This window comes from Heloderma suspectum, chromosome 2 (assembly GCF_057233095.1).
Source record: "Heloderma suspectum isolate Gila_16-S chromosome 2, 16-S_ref, whole genome shotgun sequence".
In the NCBI taxonomy this organism is placed as follows: domain Eukaryota; kingdom Metazoa; phylum Chordata; class Lepidosauria; order Squamata; family Helodermatidae; genus Heloderma; species Heloderma suspectum.
In genome coordinates this window covers 2,201,194-2,220,598 of record NC_139459.1, presented here as the reverse complement: position 1 = coordinate 2,220,598, position 19,405 = coordinate 2,201,194, and the positions used below count along the sequence as shown (strand labels likewise).

Here is a 19,405-nt window from a genome sequence, read left to right as displayed (position 1 = left end):
GCAGCCCCAAACCTCGGAGCATACCTGGCAGAGAGCAAGAGCTTCGCAGGGGATCTGAAGGCGGCTGCTCTGGGAGTGGCCTGCATTGGGGGGGGGCTGCTGCCCGCAGCACGGCCACTCCCTCTGCCACCCCAGGCAGTGCCTTTGTCCTTTGGAGTGAGCCTAGCCGTGGCCTGGCTCCGGGAGAGCCATTGCCAGTGTTGCCATAGTGATGCCCCCTCCATCACATGCCTCCGTGGTGCTCTTCCCCCCGCCTTTGTTTCTGCAGCTGCAGGCGGATGCCTTGCTCCCCAACGCAGGGAGCTGCATTCTTCCAGGGCACCTCAGCACAGAGGCCAGGACAGCAGTGGCTGATCTGCAGAACAGAGGAGCTCAGGTGCTGGCCTGCCTGGGGGAGGCGTGGCCACCTGCTCCCCCAAGTGGCTGTGCAATTGTGCCATGGAAAGCGAAAGGAATTCTGCACATGCGCAAGCGCTCTCTCAGTTGCATTTTCCACGTGGACAGGAACAAGACCTGAAGTTCCAAACACATTCTGGCACTAAACAGAAAGTGGCTGGCACTGTTTGGTTTGCTTGTTACCTTTCAGGGCTCCTGGGAGCCACATTACGGACACGGATCAAGGCTCAGTGGTCGAGCCACTGCTTGGCAGGTGGAAAGCCCCCGGTTCAATCCCCAGCAACATCTCCAGGTAGGGCTGGGACAGATTCCCGTCTGGAAACCTAGAGAGCCACGGCTGCCCCCAGTGTGCAGCAGCCTTCCCTGACTTGATGCCCTCCAAATGCGTTGGACTACAACTCCCACCATCACCAGCCAGCCATGCACCAGATGGGGAAGACTGTTGTAGACCAAACTGAGCAGGATAGGCAGATACCGCTTCCACAGCAACTGCATAAGCAACACTTTTCTGGGCATGGACAGTCAGCAAGAGGAAAAGCGGCCCCTGGCAAAAGAGCCCTGCCAGGGGAAAAGAGGCCAGCTGTAGGCGGAGGAGACCTGACTCCAAGGAAGCGCTGTAGCACAGGCACTGCCCAAGCATCCTGCTCTGGGCTCCTTCCTCCACGGGGCAGAGACATGGCCGCCCCTAATGTGGGAGGAAGAGCTCCAGGGACGGGAAGCTCACAGCCAGCAGGCAGTGGCAGCTATTTGAGGCTACAGAAAGCGCTTGAGGAGCAGAGGCCCCACTGTGAGCTGTGTGGCTTTAGGGCATTTGCCTGCCCAGGCCTCTCCCCCTGCCACCCACTGCCAAATTCTGCGAAAGCTCAAATGTTGGCTTCAAAACAAATCACACTGAAAAACCATATGCAAAAATAACACAGCCTACCAGATGACAACGCCTTCATTTGCGTCTCACGGCAAGGCAAGAACCAGTCTTTGCTGCACCAAACACGCCCAGATCAGGAGGCTCCCAGGCTTGCATCTGTGGCCTGGCTAAGCCCATCTCCAAACCATACTTCAGTCCCACCCCCCCCACACACAGACCCCTCCCCCTCACCTGCAGAGAGAAAGGACCCAGGAGAGCTTCTCATCTGATGCTATGTGCCATTTCTCCAGCAAAATCGGCTTCAGAGGCTGAAGAAGAGCCTGGGGCAAGAAAAAGGGGTCATGAATGGAGGGCAGCATGAGGCAGCAGCATTTCTCAATCCTTCTGAATTTGGGCACCCCATCCAAACTCCTCTAACTTTCTGCCTCCTCCCACCCCCTGCCCCCCGCTCCAAGCCCACAGGTGGATGTGCGGGGATGTCCGGGTACAGTCATGTACCATCTGCTGACACATTTGAGAAACTGGTCTGGCACCGATCCAGCACAGAATTAGGAAAGGAACATAATGGGTGCCTCTCTCTAAACCACACCCAGGAAACCAAGCTCAGAACAACGCAGCAGCTCTTCCTGAGCAACCTCACCCCAGCGGCCCTGGGATGAGGGGGACGCCGGGTGTGCAGCCGCCCCAGCCCCACCAATCCAGCGTGGCCCAGTAAGAGCCCTGCAGCAGAGGGAGGAGAAAGAGTTCTGCTGCCTCAGGATCCTGGCCCTCCCTGGAACTCTACATAACCCCGCCCCTTTCAGGTGTCTCCCATCCTCCCCTGGTGTGCGCGGGAGCTCACCACATGGTCTGAGAACCGCCACAAGAAGGGAATCTCAGCAGTGTAATAGGGGGTGGCTTCCAGCTGCAGTCCGGGGGGCGGGGGCTAAGAACATGCCCTAACCAGACTGTGTTGTGGATGGCACAGTTCTGTCCGATGATCTGGAAATATGCAAATGGCCACCCGCCTCCTCTCAGGAAAGGCATGATGCGCCATTCCGGATAAACACACTATCCAGCCTCCATCCGGCCACAACCAGAGAGCAGATACAAAGCACAAAGGTGCTTGCAGAGCAGATAAGTCAAGCGAGCCAAGCCACATGCTGCAAAGCAGGCAGCGGGGGGAAAGAAATCCAGCCCACAGGCCCAGGAGGAGGAACGATCTGCACTCGCCAAGCCTGCCCCGACACAAACTAGGTCACGGCTTCTGTGGCAAGCTTTGGCAGGGGAGGCTGCAAAGCCACATGTGGGGGCTGGAAGCTCTCTTGCAGCAGCAAAACATGACCTAGTGTCAAAAAGGACTCAAATCAGAACACACGGGGGCCATGGCAGACCAGGAAAAGCCCTGGTCTGGCCTGGCTTGCTCTGCTCAACGGGCAGGGAGAGCTGAGAGATGCCGAGGCGTAAGGCCAGAGCGCAGCTCCCACACACACCCTGCGGTGGGCCCAGAGCGGTCCTGCCTGCCCTGGTGCCAGTGGGAGGCTGCCGAGCTCCACAGGCCGGCTCCATGACAGCCTCTGCACAAGATGGCTGCCACGCTCCCGCCCTGCTCGGGAGCTTCCCAGGGCGGGGTGGGGGCCGCCTGGCTCCAGACACTGCGTCGGACTAGGCAAAGGGATGCGGCCTGCTCTAGCAAGGCAGCTCCCGTGCGCCTCCTCTAAGCCGTCCGCCCTTGCTGCTGGCCATATCTGGGGCAGCGCCCACTGGCATATTTACCCTGCTGGCTAGCAGAGGAGGGCGTGAAGTGGGCCCTCTCCCTGCCCTCAGGACCACAGGGCACCCTGAGGCTCCCTTGGTCTGACACGCACTGCGGATAACAGCTGAGGAAGGTCAGCAGTTCACGTTGCCGCCACCGCCCCACCCGCACACTCCGCGGCCTGAAGAGACGCCAGCCATTCTTTTCAGATGGCCCCTTCTGGCCGGGAATCCCATGCAGATGAGCAGCAGGCTGAACGGGCATCGCCCCATGCCCAGCCCCAACCATCTGCTGTGCAAATGCATCGCCAAGCCAATCTGAGCATGAATGGGCACACCCGGCGCAGGTGTGCCCTGGCGGCAGCAGTTCCTGGGACTCGCAGCAGCCTGACCGCAGTCAGCTCGATCTGGAAACAGAGGGCGCACCCGGAGCAGGACCAGATCCACAGCATGAAGACCACAGGACCTGCAGCCCCCGCCTGCTCCTCCCCACACAACCCCTTAGGGCAGGAAACAAAGGGGAATGGAGTCCCTGACACCAACGAGGCTAGAGAGGGCCCTGACGTGGGAGGATTAAATTGCCCCCGCTGGAATTTGGCCCAGATCCCAAAGCCTACTCCCCAGCAAGAGGGGTGGGACCATTGCAGACTGCTTGCGCTTCAGGCCACCTAGTGTCTTTTGCCAGTCCTGGCTCCAGCTCTGAGGGGAGGCGCTGGCCTTCTTGGGAGCCTACCCCAGGGCCAGCCATCCCACTCTCACCTGGCTAAGCATGGCAACCCTGCAGCAACATGAACTGACAAAAGCACAGCTTGTAGACAACACAGAATTCAGCAGTTTCCACAGAACCCCACAAACCCAAGCATTTGGCTTTGAAAGACAGGTGGTGAAAAACCTCCCAGTATTTCTAGTGTTTGTGGTTGGGGGATTGGGTGAGGGGAGGAATACACGAAGAGCTTAAGAGTGCTGGATGGGTCCTAGGCAGGACATCTGCATTGGGCACAGTTCAATGCCTACTGCTGCCCCCACCCCTGTCCCCACTGTGGTCCTTTACATTAAGGGACACACCAAAACTCTGTCAAAATCAACTAACTAGAGGAACTGGAATTATTCTAGGAGAAAGGATGTTTCTAAATCTACCGGAATGTAGCTGAAACTCAAAATCCACCACCATCACACACCCAGGCTCCACAGCAATATGCACTGTTCATACAGCCATCCATGTATGAGCATCCACGACACTACAAAGGTGTTCCTGGTGGCTGCTCAGTGTTTGTGAAATTGCCCCACTAGCAGCTCATCAGCACTCAAACCTGAACACAAGCCCCAGGGAGGAATTTGGAGGCTGGCTTTAAGTAGAAACATTATTGAACCGTACAGCATTCATTTTATTTTACCACTTCATATTCACATATTGCTGCCCATCTGGAACTGTAGGGGCACAGGATCAAAGCCCCTGTTATCCATCTCTGGAAGGAGCTCTCTCTTTTTCTGATTGTGGAACTTGACATGCTAAATTCAAGGTCCTAGACCCCAAAGCCAGAGCCCTGGCACAAGGCAGCACTCCGGGCACAACCCTACACAAAGCAGAGCAGGCAGTGCAGAAAGTTCTCTAGCCCAGGGTGCAGCACTGACTGCAGCAGCAGCGAGGGAGCATGGCTAGGTAAGCAAGGCAGAAAGGGAGAGCGAGAGCCCACAAGGCGTCCCCACACTCTGAAAGCCACCAAGACATTCCAAATGAACAAGAGACAGAAAGCCAAGGATAAGACAGGCCCAGCCTCGCAACCGAGTCAAACCGAGAGTGGCATGCCTCCAAGAAGAACTGGAGGGCAGCAGTCAAGCCGACTCCCAAGAGGTCAGGGGTCAAAACTATAAGCCCCGGACAAGCAGGCCAGTCTGCTGTTGTCATTTAGGGTCGGCAAAGGAAGCTGTGTGTGCCCAGAGTGGCAATGGAATGACATGGAAACCCCATCTTGGGCTCCGAGGATTCTTGTCCGAGGCAGGACATCACCCAGGGAAGGGTTCAAGATCTGGACACTCCAAACTCTCTTGCTACACAATCTCTAGCCAGGATCTGACACAAGCAAGTGCCAAGAGCATTCCAATTCTTTCTGGCCCACCCCCCACTCAAGGATGTTGGGTGCCTCCCCTCCCCCTCAGCCCCATCTTGTGCTCTCCTTCTGCACAAACTCCTCTCCCATCTCTGCCCTCTGTCTCCTGTGCTCGCTGCGTGCCTCCAGCCATGCGGAAACCGTCTCCCCTCCCCATTTGTCAGGATTTTCACTTTCTCCTCCACTTCCACCTCCCCACCCACCAGCTACTCTTTGCCAAGTCCTGCCTTGTTGGTCTAAAGTCGCTTGCCTCATATGGAGAGGGGCCTCATCATCAATTTGCCCAGCCCATTCCCAACTCACTGCCAGCGCTACATAAATATGAGGAACTTGTCACAGCATTGCGGTGAGACGGAGGTGCGGGAAGCCAATTTGTGCCAGGCATGAGCCTGCAAGCAGAGCAGAAGTTGCGGTTTAGGAAGGAAACAGAGAATGAGGACACCTCAGCCTCGTCAGAGACATACTGGGAACTGGCCATTGCGGGAGTGGGGGGGAAGCAGATGGCCTTTCTCAGGAATAGCAGGGAGGAGGGGTGTGGAGAAATAAAAATGGTGCCGTCCTCAGGGACACCTGACCTCTTCTGCCCAGAATTCAGAAAGTATGGGACAAGGGATATGGAGGAAGTTTGGAAGCAGGCAAATCAAGAGCAATTCCTCTTCTCTCAAATTTTCAGCTGATCCTCTTCCTGAGACCTTTTGGGGGCAACAGCAGCTATCTTGACTCTATGATTCTTGCTACTTTTTATTATATTTGTTTTTATTAGTTTTATTGGTTGTCTGTATATTTTTATGATGTCAAGAGCTACTTTTGGCACCTTTGGGGGAGGAAATGACAGAGTATATATTTTAAAACAAATAAATAAGCCATACTGAGCCATTTCACACATGGTTCTCTGGATGGGTCTCCATTTTCATCCCCTGTGAGAAAAGCAACATGAGCTCTCTGCCTCCCCTTCACCAAAAGGACCAGTCAGCCTGAGGAAAGGCAGGATAACCTGTCTGCTCAAGAGAACCTGGCACATCAGTAGGTCAATCCTATGCATGTTTACTCAGAAGTATACATAGGGTTGTGGCCCCAAAGCAATGAACGGAAGTCCTAAAACACAGGCACATCAAGGCAGGGCGTGTACGTACTGGCATGAAATCTGTAAATCCGGGCCTTTTAAAAAAAATTACATTTTAAGAAGTACCTAAACAACAGAGCAAACCAAATTTCTGGTTCATATAGTTACACTGAAAGCATTCCAACAATTGCGGGGGGGGGGGGATATTTTGGCATCAATTCTAGGTACGTTCACCAAGAAACACTGTCCAAGCATTTTCATTTCAGGAATGAGAGTCCTAAAATGGAAGATTTGGGGCTATCCAGAAAGAGACGGGGATGCGCGGATCCAGCAAACGAATCCGCACCGCCGCTTCCCGCTCTCTATGGAACCGGCAAACCCAAGGCAGAGGGCCCGGCAGGCTCCACCGCCGGCTGCCTGCTCCGCAGCGGCGGCGGCGCGGGGAGCATAACCCGGGTGAGCGAAGGCTGCGAAGCGCCCAGCGCCCTTCAGGTCAGCTCCAGCTCTTACCTGCGGCCGGTGAGCGCGCGCCAGGCGACGAGGCGAGCTGCGCATCCTGAGCCGAAGGGACGAAGCGGGGGGGACAAGGTAAGAAAACGCGCGCGCAGCCCGGCCCGGGCCGGCCCGCGGAAAGGCGCTCGCCGCCCTCCGGCTCCAGGTGCCCGCGCCAGGCCCCCCACAGTGCGCGCCCAGAGAACAGACCCCGGGGCTAGGCCGGGAGGCGGCCAACGCGGGCCCCGGGAGGCAGGCCGGGAGCCCCGCGCTCGGCGCCCGCAGGACCGCCCCGCGCCGCCCTTGCACACGCCCACTGCCCATCTCGGGGCCGGGGGGGCGCCCCCGCCCCAGGGGGAGGGAGGGAGGCCGAGGCTCCGCTCCGCTCCGCTCCGCTCCGCTCCGCGCGGGGCTCCCCAGGCCAGGGCGGCGCGGCGGGCCACCGCCAGGCGGGCCGCCGGGCCAGTTACCCGGGCTCTCCTGCAGCGCGCCCGGGCCGCGCGCCCGCAGCTGCCCTCCCGCCCGTCGCTCTTCCGGCTCCTTTTCCTCCTCTTCCAGGAGCGGCTTCCGGGACTGGAGCAAAGCCCCGCCCACAAGCTGCACTGATTGGCTGTCCGGGCAAGCCCGAGACCCCGGCGACCAATGGAAGGACGCGGGTGCTGGGCGACGGCCCCGCCTCCTCCACGTGCAGGTCTGTGATGACAGCAGCATGGGAGGGAGAACGGGCGGGGCCAGGCTGAGTAGCGGCCGTCTGATTGGGCGGCGTGGCCACAGGAGGCGGGGTGAAGGCAGCGACGACGGCGTGGGACTGGAGGAGACGGGCGGCCCGGAAGGCTCCACCCCTTCGTCGCGCCTTGGTCGTTCAGCTCGTGCCGCAGCCGCCTGTGCTCTGACCTTTCCCCCCAGAGACGCGGACCGCTCCTGGGGCTCCCGCCTCCACGCTTGGCCCGCCCAGCCTCCTGCTCCCAACGGTGGACAGCCGGGGACCCCTGGGCTGCAGCCGGCGGCGGCGGGTGCTGCGCCTGGAGGCTCCACCTGGATGTCACCGCCTCCTGTGGGTTGGTCCCCGCTCCTGAACCAGCCTTTCCGACCTGGTCCCCTCCAGATGTGTTGCACTACAACCCCCACAATCCTCTGCCAGCATGGCCACATCTGAAGGGTGCCAGCTTGGGGCAGCTGCTCTGGGCACACACTTCAGAACAACAGCCCTGAAGCTGGATCACACCAGGGCAGCCCCATGGGTCCTGTTTGCGACAGAGGCTCACGGGATGCTTCCAGGACACAGGCATCGGGGGGGCATCAGGCCAGGACAGGCGAGATCTGGGTCAGAGCCGCCTTCACCTGTGAGCCTCCCTGGGCGGCTTTGGGCCGGCACTACCACTCAGCCTCAACAACCTGACAGAGTTGTTGTGAGGATAAAATGCATGATTTGTGCCACCTTGAGCTCCTGGGAGGCAGGGAGGACCAAATAAAAAGGCAATAACAACACACAGCCTCCTCCAGCGAAAAGTATTCAGGGAGAGAGATTGGCTGTGCGCTTGGATGTTCAGAGGCCTGTTCACAGCCGTCTTTGCCATACTTGTCTTCCACCCTTGCATAAAGAGCTCAAGGAGCCCTCCGTCTTGAAGCACCTGACATCTATGGCCAATTGCTCCCATCCGCAGTACATGCCCTAGTCTCCTCTCATCTAGGCTTCTGTAATGTGCTCTATGTGGGGTTACCCTTGAAGACGGTTTGGAAGCTGCAGCTGGTGCAGAACACGGCTGCTCCCCTGATTAAACACAGCCGCTGGCATGATCATATCACTCCAGCGCTGAAGGAGTTGCACTGGTTACCAGTTGTTTTCCGAGCCAAATTCAAGATGATGGTTTTGACCTTTAAAACCCTATATGGTTCCAGCCCAGCCTATCTCAAGGAGCGCCTCCAGCAACACCAGACAAGTCGCTTAACAAGATTAGCCTCGGATGGCCTCTCTGTCCCATCAGCCAGGGCAGCTAGGCTGGTGAGGACGAGGAAGAGGGCCTTCTCTGTGGTGGCCCCACTCTGTGGAACTCCCTTCCTAGAGAACATTGCCATGCCCCCTCTTTAATGAGCTTCCACCACGCATTGAAAACTTGGATGTTCAGGCAGGCATTTGGGGTGGGTTAGGGTAGTTTTAAAAATACAAGGTTTTAATGTGAAATTGTACTGTTTTAAACTGTTTGTACTGTTGTACGTCGCCCAGAGTGACCGGGTGACCAGCCAGATGAGTGATTAAGAACTTTAATAAATATAAAGAAATAAAGAAATTCGGTCTGGAGCTGAAAGTGGAACAAGCTGCAATTCCTTTCTGGGAACTGCTGAAGTGTGAGAAATGATAAGATCAGTGCATGGCAGATGTGATATTAGCAATGCCTGTAGACTGTTGCCATATATATATATATATATATATATATGTTCCCCTTCATGGATCACTGCCTTGTTGTGGTGAAGGGGCTTGTGTAACTCAGTGAAGCCATAAGCTATGCCGTGCAGGGCCACCCAAGACGGACAGGTCATGGCAGAGAGTTCTGACAAAATGTGGTCCACTGGAGAAGGAAATGGCAACCCACTCCAGTATTCTTGCCAAGAAAACCCCATGGAACGTATCACAAGGCTAAAAGATATGACGCCGGAAGATGAGCCCCTCAGGTCGGAAGGTGTCCAATATACTACTGCGGAAGAGCAGAGGGAATTTCCAAGTAGTGCCAGAAAGAGTGAAGTGGCTGGGCCAAAGCCGAAAGGACACTCCGCTGTGGATGTGTCTGGTGGTGAAAAGAAACTCTGATGCTGTAAAGAACAATATTGTTTAGGAACCTGGAATGTCAGATCAATGAATCAAGGTAAGCTGGAGGTGGTCAAACATGAGATGGCAAGATTGAACATCGACATCTTGGGAATCAGCAAACTAAAATGGACAAGCATGGGCGAATTTACTTCAGGTGACCATCATATCTACTACTGTGGGCAAGAATCCCTTAGAAGAAATGGAGTAGCACTCATAGTCAACAAAAGGGTGGGAAAAGCAGTACTGGGGTACAATCTCAAAAACGATAGAATGATCTCAGTACGAATCCAAGGCAAACCATTCAACATCACAGTACTTCAAGTCTATGCCCCAACCACTGATGCTGAAGAAGCTGAGGTCGATCGGTTCTGTGAAGACCTACAACACCTTCTAGAACTAACACCAAAAAAAGATGTCCTCTTCATCATAGGGGATTGGAATGCTAAAGTAGGAAGTCAAGAAATCACCGGGATAACAGGCAGGCATGGCCTTGGTGTACAAAATGAAGCAGGACAAAGGCTAATAGAGTTTTTCCAAGAGAACACACTGATCATAGCAAACACTTTTTTCCTACAGCACAAGAGGCGACTCTACACATGGACATCACCAGATGGTCAATATCGAAATCAGATTGATTATGTCCTTTGCAGCCAAAGATGGAGAAGCTCTATACAGTCAGTAAAAACAAGACCCGGAGCTGACTGTGGCTCAGATCATGAGCTGCTTCTTGCAAAATTTTGGCTGAAATTGAAGAACGTAGGGAAAACCACTAAACCATTCAGGTATGACCTAAATCATATCCCTTATGAATATACAGTGGAGGTGAGGAATAGATTTGAAGGATTAGACCTGATAGACAGAGTGCCTGAGGAACTATGGACGGAGGTCCATAACATTGTTCAGGAGGCAGCAACGAAATCCATCCCAAAGAAAAAGAAAGGCAAGAAAGCCAATTGGCTGTCTGATGAGGCTTTACAAGTAGCTGAGGAAAGAAGGGAAGCGAAAAGCAAGGGAGAAAGGGGAAGATATATCCAACTGAATGCAGAGTTCCAGGGAACAGCAAGGAGAGGCAAGAAGGCCTTCTTAAATGAACAATGCAAAGAAATCGAGGAAAACAACAGAATGGGAAAGAGTAGAGATCTCTTCAAGAAAATCGGAGATCTCAAGGGAACGTTTTGTGCAAAGACGGGCATGATAAAGGACAAAGAAGGCAGGGACCTAACTGAAGCAGATGTGGTTAAGAAGAGGTGGAAAGAATACACAGAAGAACTTTACAGGAAAGATCTTAATGTCCCTGATAGCCATGACAGTGCGGTCACTGAACTTGAGCCGGACATCCTCGAGAGTGAAGTTACTAACAACAAAGCTAGCGGAGATGACAGTCTTCCAGCTGAGCTATTTAAAATCCTAAAAGATGATGCTGTGAAAGTGCTGCACTCAATATGCCAACAAACTTGGAACACTCAACAATGGCCACAAGACTGGAAAAGGTCAGTTTACATTCCAATTCCAAAGAAGGGCAACGCCAAAGAGTGTTCAAACTACCGTACAATTGCGCTCATTTCACATGCCGGCAAGGTGATGCTCAAAATCCTACAAGCTAGGCTTCAGCAGCATGTGAACCGAGAACTACCGGAAGTACAAGCGGGGTTTCGAAGAGGCAGAGGAACTAGAGATCAAATTGCCAACTTTCGCTGGATCACGGAGAAAGCAAGAGAATTCCAGAAAAACGTCTATTTCTGCTTCACTGACTACGCTAAAGCCTTTGATTATGTGGATCACAACAAACTGTGGCAAATTCTGAAAGAGATGGGAGTACCAGACCACCTTACTTGTCTCCTGAGAAACCTGTACGAGGGTCAAGAAGCAACAGTAAGAACCAGACATGGAACAACTGATTGGTTCAAAATTGGGAAAGGAGTATGACAAGGCTGCATATTGTCGCCCTGCTTATTTAACTTATACGCAGAGTACATCATGAGAAACGCCGGCTTGGATGAATCACAGGTCGGAATTAAGATTGCTGGGAGAATTATCAACAACCTCAGATATGCAGATGATACCACCCTAATGGCAGAAAGCGAAGAGGATCTAAAGAGCCACTTGTTGAGGGTGAAAGAGGAGAGTGCAAAAGCTGGTTTGAAACTCAACATTAAAAAAACTAAGATCATGGCATCTGGCCCCATCACTTCCTGGCACATAGAAGGGGAAGAAATGGAAGCAGTGACAGATGTTATTTTCTTGGGCTCCAAGATCACCGCAGACAGTGACTGTAGCCATGAAATTAAAAGACGCTTGCTCCTGGGGAGGAAAGCTATGGCAAACCTAGACAGCATAGTAAGAAGCAGAGACATCACCTTGCCGACAAAGGTCCGTCTAATCAAAGCTATGGTTTTCCCAGTAGTAATGTATGGCTGTGAGAGCTGGACTATAAGGAAGGCTGAGCGCCGAAGAATTGATGCTTTCGAACTGTGGTGCTGGAGAAGACTCTTACGAGTCCCCTGGACTGCAAGGAGGTCAAATCAGTCCATACTAAAGGAAATCAACCCTGAGTGTTCATTGGAAGAACAGATACTGAAGCTGAAGCTCAAATATTTTGGCCACCTAATGCGAAGAGAAAACTCTCTGGAAAAGACCCTGATGATGGGAAAGACTGAAGGCAAAAGGAGAAGGGAACGGCTGAGGATGAGATGGCTACATAGCATCACTGATGCAATGAATATGGACTTGAGCACGCTCCGGGAGAGAACGGAGGACAGGAAGGCCTGGCGTGCTATGGTCCATGGGGTCACGAAGAGTCAGACATGACTGAACGACTGAACAACAACAACATTCATTCAAAGTAATTAGGTGTTCCTTGACCATATGCCTATCGATCTCAAGCTGCAATCCTGCCCCTTCAGCCTGTACTTCGCCTTTGCCAGGGGGGGTCATAGACCCTCTTTTGGGAGAAGACTGAGCCAAAGTAGCAGTTGAGCACCTCTGCCTTTTCTTTGTCATCTGTTATCGTTTTGCCATCCTTATTTAATAGCTAAACCACCATTTCTTTCCTCTGCCTTTTACCTTTTACTATGCACGTAGCTGAAGAAAGACTTTTTGTTGTTTTTAGCATCCCTTGCTAACCTCAGCTCATTCTCAGCTTTAGCCTTCCTCACGCCATCCCTGCAATTCTGTGCTATCTGCCTGTACTCTTCCTTTGTTACCTGGCCTTCTTTCCACTTCCTACATGTGTCCTTTTTTGTTTTCAGGTCATCCCTAAGCTTTTTGTGAAGCCACATTGGCTTCTTCTGCTATCTTCCACCTTTTCTTCTTGTTGGAATGGTTTGTGATTGTGCCTTGAGAATTTCCTTTTTTAAAAGCTCCCACCTATCTTGTGCGAAGAGAAAACTCCCTGGAAAAGACCCTGATGCTGGGAAAGACTGAAGGCAAAAGGAGAAGGGGACGGCAGAGGATGAGATGGCTAGATAGCATCACGGATGCAATGAATATGAACTTGAGCACGCTCCGGGAGAGAGCGCAGGACAGGAAGGCCTGGCGTGCTATGGTCCATGGGGTCACGAAGAGTCGGACACGACTGAACGACTGAACAACAACAACAATCTTGGACTCCTTTTCTCGTTAGCGTCGCTTGCCATGGGACCTTACTGATCATTGTTCTGAGTTGATTAAAATCAGCTTTCCTAAAATCCAGGGTACGCGTTTGACTACACTCAGCTTTTGCTTCCCTTAGAACCAAGAACTCCAGTACAACATGGTCTTCCATGTTCCACACAAGTCAGGAATTTCCTGGAGGGGCCATGTTTTGCAGAATTTGTCTCCCAACAAATATCGGGGAAATTGAAGTCCTCCGTTACTAGTACATCATGCTTCCTTAAAACATTGGCTATTTGCTTTTCAAAAGTTTCATCCTTGTCTTCTCCTTGTTTGGGTGGCCGGTAGTAGACTCCGACCACCAGGTTCCTTTTATACTTTGCTCCATTTATTTCAACCCAGATGCTCTCGATGGGGCTACCAAGCTCCTCCTCCTGTATTTCTGTGCAGAGAGATGTATTTTTCACATACAGTGCAACCCCACCTCCCTTTCTGTTCCTCCTGTTCTTTTGGAACAAGTTATATCCTTCAACTGCTGTATTCCAGTCATGAGAGTCATCCCACCAAGTCTCAGTTATACCTATCAGGTCATAATTTCCCTCTTGTATTAAGAGTTCAAGTTCGTTCTGTTTGTTTCCCATACTCTGGACATTAGTGTATAGACATTGAAGACCACGTGCTTCATAGTCTGGCTTTCTTCCTACATGTGTCTGAAGACTATTATTGGGCGCTATCAGAGCTGTTCTCTCCGTTGCAGTGCATGCACCTACGTCCATTGTTACCCCCAACATTACATCTCCCTTCCCCGTAGGATTCAGTTTAAAGCCCTCCTGATGAAGTTCTTCATGCTGTGGCCAAACATATTCTTCCCATCCTTTGTGAGGTGCAACCCGTCCCTAGCCAACAGCCCATCATCCAGGAAGTATAGCCCATGGTCCCAGAATCCAAATGTCTCTCGTCGGCACCACCTTCGTAGCCAGTCATTCACCCGGAGTATTTTTCGTTCCCTTTCTATCCCTCTTCTAACTACTGGAAGGATGGATGAGAAAACTATCTGGGCCCCAAAGTTCTTGAGTTTCCTGCCCAAAGCTTCAGAGTCTGACGTGATTTCTTCGTAGCTCCGCTTGGCGGTATCATTTGTTCCCACGTGGATGAGAAGAAAGGGATCCCTGTCAGTGGGCTTTATGAGTGCAGGCAACCTTTCAGTCACGTCTCTAATCTGTCCTCCCGGGAGACAACATACCTGGCGAGTCCACGGGTCTTCGCGACATACTTGGGTCTCGATCCCACACAGCAAGCAGTCTCCCACTACTACCACTCTTCTCTTCTTCTTCTTGTAGGCCTGGGTTTCATCGCCTCTGTTTGACTGACCTTCAGCCTCTTGCTCACTCTCATGCAGGTTCCCCTGTGATTCTTCCTCTGCAGGCTGTCCTCCAGTCTCATCCGCAAGTACCTGGAATCGGTTCCACAGCTCCACTGCTTCCACTGGTGCAGAGTGGCGTCTAGTTCTTCTCCTGTCACCATTTTCCAAGGAGTATCCTCTACTCCATTTTTCTTTACCTCAGCATTTCTCACTGCCTCATCTTGCTGTTGCTCTTCAAGCTCCTGGTCTTCCCTTTGCTGCTGTAGTTCCCCCATTCTGTCCAAGAACTCTTCGTCTTCTCTTATTCCCCGGAGGGTTGACAGTCGCCTCTCCAGTCCACTTACTTTTTCTTCCAGCAGCGTGATCAACTTGCACTTGTTGCAGGTGTAGGCCATGTTGTTCTCAGGCAAGAAAACAAACATTGCACACACCTTGCAGGTCACCACCACTGGAGAGTCCTGTCCTTCCATTGCCTCTTTTCCCTTTTTGTGTCTAGCTTTGTGATTGTTCTAGACTAGCCTGTGCCTGCTCCTCTACTCAGTAGAGGTTAAAAGCAGAGTCCCACTGGTGTGGAAGTTTGTGTTACAAGACAAATAAATGGAAAAAAGTTAGTTAAAAAATAATTTTAAAAAAATGTTAGGGGCCTCCCCCTTGATCTCCCCTGCCGAACTCCCCTGGCCAACTCCTGTTTGCTCCCCCTGTCTGCTCGCTCTCTGGGAGTTTGCCTGCTTCTGTAGTCCCTGGAGCAGCTTGCTCTGCTCTGCTCTGCTCTGCTCTGCTCAGCTGGGAGGCGGGAAACAGACTCAAAGGATGCTTTGACTTGAATTCCTGCACTGAGCAGGGGGTTGGACTCGATGGTCTTATAGGCTCCTTCCAACCCTACTCCTCTATGATTCTATAAGCCGCCCATGTCCTGCATTGATTCATTTATTTGCAACATTTGGATACCACTCCCCATCTAAAACAGATTCAGGAGCAGTGACCATAAGAGGTACAATATTTAAATAGATAAAATATTAAAACACCATATTAAAATTATTAAAAACAGAATGCTCATAAAAACCATGGCTGGTCATTTAAGGAATGCTTCCTGGAACAGAACAGCCACCTCACTGAAGGCTCTTCTTCTGGTGGACCCCAGCCAGGCCATGGGTCCATGTGGAACAACCAGGAGCAAGCCCTCTGCCAACCTCAGTGACTGGGCAGGCTGGTAAGGGAGAAGGTGCTCTCTCAGGTATCCTGGTCCCAAGTTGTTTAGGGCTTTGTACACTAGCACCAAACCCTTAAACCTGGCACGGTAGCTAACAGGCAGCCAGTGCAGTTCCCGCAGCAAAGGCACTGCATGCTGAAAAGGGGCAGCTCTTGACCACAGTCGAGCTGCTGCATTCTGTACTAGCTCCAGCTTCCAGAGCAGCCTCAAGGGCAGCCCCACATAGAGCACATTGCAGTAAACCAGTCTTGAGGTTACTAGCACCTATACCACTGCAGCCAAGCTATCCTTGTCCAAGAGGCTATAGCTGGAAAACCAGCCAAAACTGGTAAGAGGCACTCTGAGCCGCTGTGGCCATTTGGAGTATCCCGAGACTATGAACCTGATCTTTCTGAGGGAGTGCAACCTCATGTAGAAGAGGCAATGAACCTTTTTCTGGGAGACAAGGGGAGGTTGAGGGAGGTTGACCTGGTGTTCAGTGGGGTGCAGCTGTCCCTGAAGGACCAGGTCTGCAGTCTGGGAGTCATTTTAGACTCCTGGCTGTCCATGGAGGCTCAGGTGTCAGCCATGAGCCAGGCAGCACTGTACCAACTCCATCTGATATGGCGGCTGCACCCCTACCTCCCTAACAATCTGCTCCCATCAGTAGTTCATGCCCTGGTCTCCTCTCGCTTGGACTACTATAATGCGCTCTATGTGGAGTTGCCCTTGAAGATGGTTCGGAAATTGCAGCTGGTGCAGAACGCAGTGGCCCGCCTGATTAAAGGCAGCCGTCGGCAACACCACATCACTCCAGTGCTGAAGGAGTTGTACTGGTTACCAGTTGTTTTCTGGGCCCAATTCAAGGTGTTGGCATTGACCTTTAAAGCCCTATGGTAATGGCCCAGTCTATCTTATAGAATCATAGAGTAGTAGGGTTGGAAGGGGCCTATAAGACCATCGAGTCCAACCGCCTGCCCAGTGTTAACCTGGTACTGAAAAGGGTTAACAAAGAGTAAAGATGGCTGACTTAATCTGGGAGAGGCCTACAAGAAGAGCCCCTAGAAGACCCCAGACTCATAACCAGCTTTATATTCCAGACTCTTGACCCCTGGGCGAGAAGACTGTGAAGTTTGATTCTATACCAAATGCTGTTATTCCACTAACTGAGACTCTAACTGAGATTTTTCAGGACTGTCTTTGAAGAAGGGGGAAAAATGCAGCTGTCTTTACAAGCGGCGTCACAGGGCTTGCTCAGGGCCACGACGACGTGCTGGCAGAGTGTCTAAGTCAGATGAACAGCAGAACTGAGCAAGCCCAGATGCCTACTGAGAGGAGGAGAAGTGCTGTTTTGACAGTAAGAGAATGGCCTTACTCGATGCTAGTCGGGCGGGGAAGCCGTAGCCCTGAGCACGAGCGACAACTGGGAGGAGGTGTTTGGGCGGATATGACCAAGCATGGCCAAAGATGACCGGGAGTTCAAAGAAGATCTACCGAAGAGCAATGCGTCAATCAAGATCGCAAGCCCAGATGGCAGACTTTGGGTCATATGTTGGGACATGTCTAAGTAGCCCATTTGTAATGGTGCCAGACCCATTCCCCAGACACATGAAATTATGGGAGATAATTTCAGACACCTGGTTTCTGATTGGTGAGCAAATGCTCTAACTACGTGCACCCCATTTTGATTGGAGGAAGATGGTCTCCTTGCTCCTTGGGCCCCACCTTTGGCCAGAGCAGGGGTATAAAAGCCCAGGGAATGGGAGCTCTGGGAGTGGGGCTCTTGTTCCTGTTGCTCTGGTTCCTGCTGCTGCTTCACTTCGCTCTTTCTGCCGTGCCACCAGACCCGAGGATTTAGGTAACTATGGACCTCTTTAGACTCTTAGACTTTGGGTCTTGGAATGATTTTTGAGTTTGGGGCTTGGAGGTTGTATCTGAGGAGGGGATTTGGAATCCCATCTTCAGAGGTGACAACTGGAATTATTCCCAAGTCTTGAGTTTTCTGTGCACTTCAACTCCTTCCTCCACTCTTCCTATGCCTAGAGGAACGTAGTAATGCTTCAGCATAAGTCTTGTATTCAAGTAAGAAGCAGGAGGCGGCCACAGGAGGGTTAACACATAGCTTTGAACCGCAAGGAGTAAACAGGAGTAAGTCGGAAAGAGGAGTCATAACAATGTTAGAAGCTTAAGCCATTGTCTTATTGGCCAAGTTCATAGTGCCAGCTTTGGCAATTGCAATTCTTTTGATTTATCTTGTTTTTGTTGCATTCTCTTTCCCTGTAATTGGAGAGAGAATCTCTAACGCTCATATAACCACCATGCTATTTCCTTTGTTTTGTATTTCTCTTGAATTTTCAGCAATAAAGCCATAAATATGGTTTCAAGTTACAATCTTGTCTGTAGTGATGTTCTGTGGTGACGTTTACCTGTTGGGATTAGCCTGGTTACCCACTGGGGTGCTTCGGATCCATTTGGTGCAGGTTCTGAGGTTAAGCAGGACCGAATTTACATTGGTGCATTGGCCGGGAAACCAAGCTATTCCCACGGTATTTTCAAGGACAGGGAGGCCATACCCAAGGACAGAGCTGGCAGAGCCAGGCAAAGCCAAGCCACTCTGCAGACATAGTTGTTGAATGTTTACGTGTCTAGAGATTGACCCTAGAGATTGTCTCCATAATGCCGGGTTTATTGAAAAGTTTGTTTCATGCTAAGAAAAAACCAGAGAATATGGGGAAGGACTCAGTGCAGGAATCTACATAAGTCAAAAGTATCCCTGACAGATGGCTGTCCAGCTTTATCTTGAAGGCCTCCAGTGTGGGAGAGCCCACCACCTCCCTAGGGAATCGGCTCCATTGTCATATTGCTCTAACGGTCAGGAGGTTTTTCAGGATGTTCAGCTGGAATCTGGCTTCCTGTAACTTGAGCCCATTATTCCGTGTCCTGCACTCTGGGATGATCAAGAAGAGATCCTGGCCTTCCTCTCTGGGACAGCCTTTCAAGTACTTGAAGAGTGCTATCCTATTTCCCCTCATGCCCAGTTCTTTCAGTCTCTCCTCATACAGCTTTGTTTCCAGTCCTCTGATCATCTTTGTTGCCCTGCTCTGAACCCTCTCCAGTTTGTCAGCATCCTTCTTAAAGTGTGGTGCCCAGAACTGGACACAATACTCCAGATGAGGCCTAACCAATGCTGAGTAGAGGGGAACTAGTACTTCCCAGGGTTTGGAAGCTATACTTCTATTACTGCAGCCCAAAATAGCATTTGCCTTTTTTGCAGCCACATCACATTGTTGGCTCATATTCAGCTTGTGATCGACCACAATCCCAAGATCCTTCTTGCTTGCAGTGTTGTTGAGCCACGTATCCCCCACCTTGTAACTGTGCATTTGGTTTCTTTTTCCTTGGTGCAGAACTTGGCATTTATCCCCATTAAATGTCATTCTGTTGTTTTCTGCCCAGCACTCCAGTCTATCCAGATCACTTTGAACTTTGTTTGTTTTACAAGGTATTAGCTATCTTGCCAAATTTCGTGTCCTCTGCAAATATGATTAGCATTCCCAGCATCTCCTCCTCCAAGTCATTAATAAAAATGTTGAAGAGCACTGGGCCCAGGACTCAGCCCTGCGGTACCCCGCTTGTTACCTTTCCCCAGTTTGAGAAGATCCCATTGATAAGCACTCTTTGAGTCCGATTCTGTAGCCAACTGTGGATCCACCGGATCGTTGTTTCATCTAGCCCACTTTGAGCTCGTTTGCTCATCAGGAGATCACAGGGCACTTTGTCGACAGCTTTGCTGAAGTC

At 51.7% G+C, this 19,405-nt stretch overlaps 1 protein-coding gene and 1 long non-coding RNA gene across 2 annotated transcripts in view; one reads left to right on the top strand and one right to left on the bottom strand.

Moving 5' to 3' along the window:
* The window catches only part of LOC146351855 (uncharacterized), a 31,505-nt gene extending 23,695 nt beyond the window's left edge, over positions 1-7,810 (bottom strand). The window contains exons 1-2 of the mRNA XM_084832667.1: positions 6,677-7,810; positions 1,493-1,581 (exon numbers count right to left, since the gene is read on the bottom strand). Of these exons, the coding sequence (XP_084688793.1) occupies positions 1,493-1,581; positions 6,677-7,810 (1,223 nt within the window). The remainder of the gene's footprint in view (positions 1-1,492; positions 1,582-6,676) is intronic.
* Positions 1-19,405, top strand: part of LOC146351847 (uncharacterized) — a 1,244,848-nt gene that overhangs the window by 528,525 nt on the left and 696,918 nt on the right. The gene's annotated exons all lie outside the window — the stretch shown is intronic.